Source organism: Aplysia californica, unplaced genomic scaffold (genome assembly GCF_000002075.1).
Source record: "Aplysia californica isolate F4 #8 unplaced genomic scaffold, AplCal3.0 scaffold00307, whole genome shotgun sequence".
Lineage (NCBI taxonomy): Eukaryota > Metazoa > Mollusca > Gastropoda > Aplysiida > Aplysiidae > Aplysia > Aplysia californica.
The window spans coordinates 642,021-644,291 of NW_004797577.1; the positions used below are offsets into that span (position 1 = coordinate 642,021).

Here is a 2,271-nt window from a genome sequence, read left to right on the forward strand (position 1 = left end):
TCCTTGTACGGTTCCTTGCAGGATTGTTTTGGCAAGTCCTGTGGATCTTGTGACATGCCCATACCATTTCAGTTTTCGTCTCTTCACTGCGGTCAGTAGATCTTCATATTGCCCCACTGCATTGGTGATTCTCTTTCGAACTTCAGCATTTGAAACGTGGTCTTTGTACGAGATGTCAAGGAGTCTGCGGTAACATCTCATCTCTGCGGTCTGAATCTTTTTCTCTAATTCTGCTGTTAGTGTCCACGACTCGCAGGCGTGTAAAAATATTGAGATGACCAGTGAGCGCCTTAGTCTAATTTTTTAGCTGTGCGTGATGTTTCTGTCCCTAGAAATAGGCTTCAGTTTTGACAGCGCAGCTGTTGTTTGCGCGATTCTGGAGAGAATTTCTGGTCTTGAGCCTTCATCTGAGACGATAGTCCGAGGTATTTGAAGCTGTTGTCGGTCTCAAGTTTCTTGCCCCTGACTTTGATGTCCGCATTGATGCCATTGGTGTTATTGGTCATTAGCTTGGTTTTCTCGGCACTGATCTCCATACCGTAGGCTGCTGAAGTTGTGTCCAGCCGCTCCACTAGTGTAGTTACTTCTTACTGATCCCATCATCCACGAGTATCGTAGTGTCGCTGTATGAGAGAAGGCCTCGTCGTGTGCCTCCAGTTTTCACGGTTTTTGGTTGTACGGTCCATATTAAACTAATGTAAATGTGCCCCTTTATATCGCCAGCGAGCTGTAAGCACAAGATTTCGAGACTTATGTCAGCGACCTGGTAAGCAGTGGGTGTGTATTTGGAGAACTTTTTTTTTTGTATACGATAATGTTTCATTAATTTTCCTTCTCTACTCTTCTCTCTATGTTCATCAGGAAACTCCAAGGATAGCCTCAAAAACAGAACAGTGTTATGACTTGCTTCTGCTTGGCAAAACTGGCCATGGCAAATCCGCAACCGGCAACTCAATCTTGGGGTGGAAAGCGTTTAAATTCTCCTCCTCCATGTCCTCGGTAACTTTAAAAGTCCAAGCGGAATGGGCAGTGTGTGACGGTTGCATCCTTAAAGTCATCGACGGTCCAGGGATTGGAGAAACTAGAATGGACGTGGACCGTGCTATGGATAAAGCGGTCGCAGACATGGCCACAGCGATGACCATGTGCACTGAAGGCTTCCACGCCATGATAATTGTTTACAAGTTCGGCAATCGGTTCACGAAAGAAGAACAGGACAGTTTAGACTTCCTCAGAGGCATGCTGGGTCAGGACGTGTTTAAGAAGTACGGCGTGTGTGTGATGACCTATGGCGAAAACTTTCAAAACTCGGTAGAGGACGATGGAACACCAGACAAGACGGTTCTTGAATGGTGCCTAGAGCAAGACAGCGACTTTGCCGAGTTCATCAAAGAATGTGGCGGGAGGGTTGTTTTGTTCCACAACCTCTCGAAAGATCCGAAAATACAGGGCGAACAGGTGCAAAAGTTCGTGCATGCTGTGAGCAAGCTCCAAAACAACGGCGAGCGCTACACCAACGCTATGTTTCACCAAATGGACGGCGAGCGCAAAAAGTTGATTTTGAAAGCAAATCTACCCCAGATGGAAGAAGAAATTAAGAAGCAATGCAGCCTTCTGACACAATCCTTAGTAGAAATCAAAATCGACCAGGTGGATGCCCCACAAAAGGTGGCAGATCTGAAGAAGCACGCACAAAAGCTGATAGAGGAAATCTGTAAAAAGGATCAGGGAACCAAGGTTCTTCAACCTCTCAAGGAAATCGTAGAGTCCTTTTTGTACTTTGCAGAAGTGTTTGAAACGACACGCCACGAGAAAGACAAAGAGGAAAAAGTTAAAGAGCAACTAAACAAATTGAAAGAGGAATTGGAACAGAGCAGGAAGAAGTTTGATAATGTTCAGAGTGCATTGGTGAAAAGGGCAAAAGATGAAGGGTTTTTGACGTTTTGGTCACAGTTGGAAAAGGTATTTTAAGTTCAGTGAAATATGTGTGGATTGAAACTGCTAAAACTGTGCAGTATGTTGGGGGGAAAGTAGTCCTTGCTTTGGCGTATAGAACCGATGGTGTTGGTGCGGAGTAAGCCGGGGGAAAAGTACACTAGAACATGATTATAGCGGCGCCCGCTGCAGCAGGACCATCAATACAGCGGTATCTTACCAGAATCTCCCTTTTTTCCTATGTAAACTCTATTATCTTTGCTTGGGTATAACGGGGCAAAGAAAGGCCCGAACTTGCTTTCAGCGGGAGAGATCGAGTGAGCTCTAGCAGGGGGG

The 2,271-nt window shown here is 45.6% G+C and overlaps 1 protein-coding gene across 1 annotated transcript in view; it reads left to right on the forward strand.

The window, feature by feature from the left end:
* The window catches only part of LOC101857124 (immune-associated nucleotide-binding protein 9-like), a 16,039-nt gene extending 14,068 nt beyond the window's left edge, over positions 1-1,971 (forward strand). The window contains exon 2 of the mRNA XM_005101998.2: positions 724-1,971. Coding sequence (XP_005102055.2) covers positions 724-1,971 — 1,248 coding nt within the window. The remainder of the gene's footprint in view (positions 1-723) is intronic.
* The last annotated feature ends 300 nt before the right edge of the window (positions 1,972-2,271 follow it).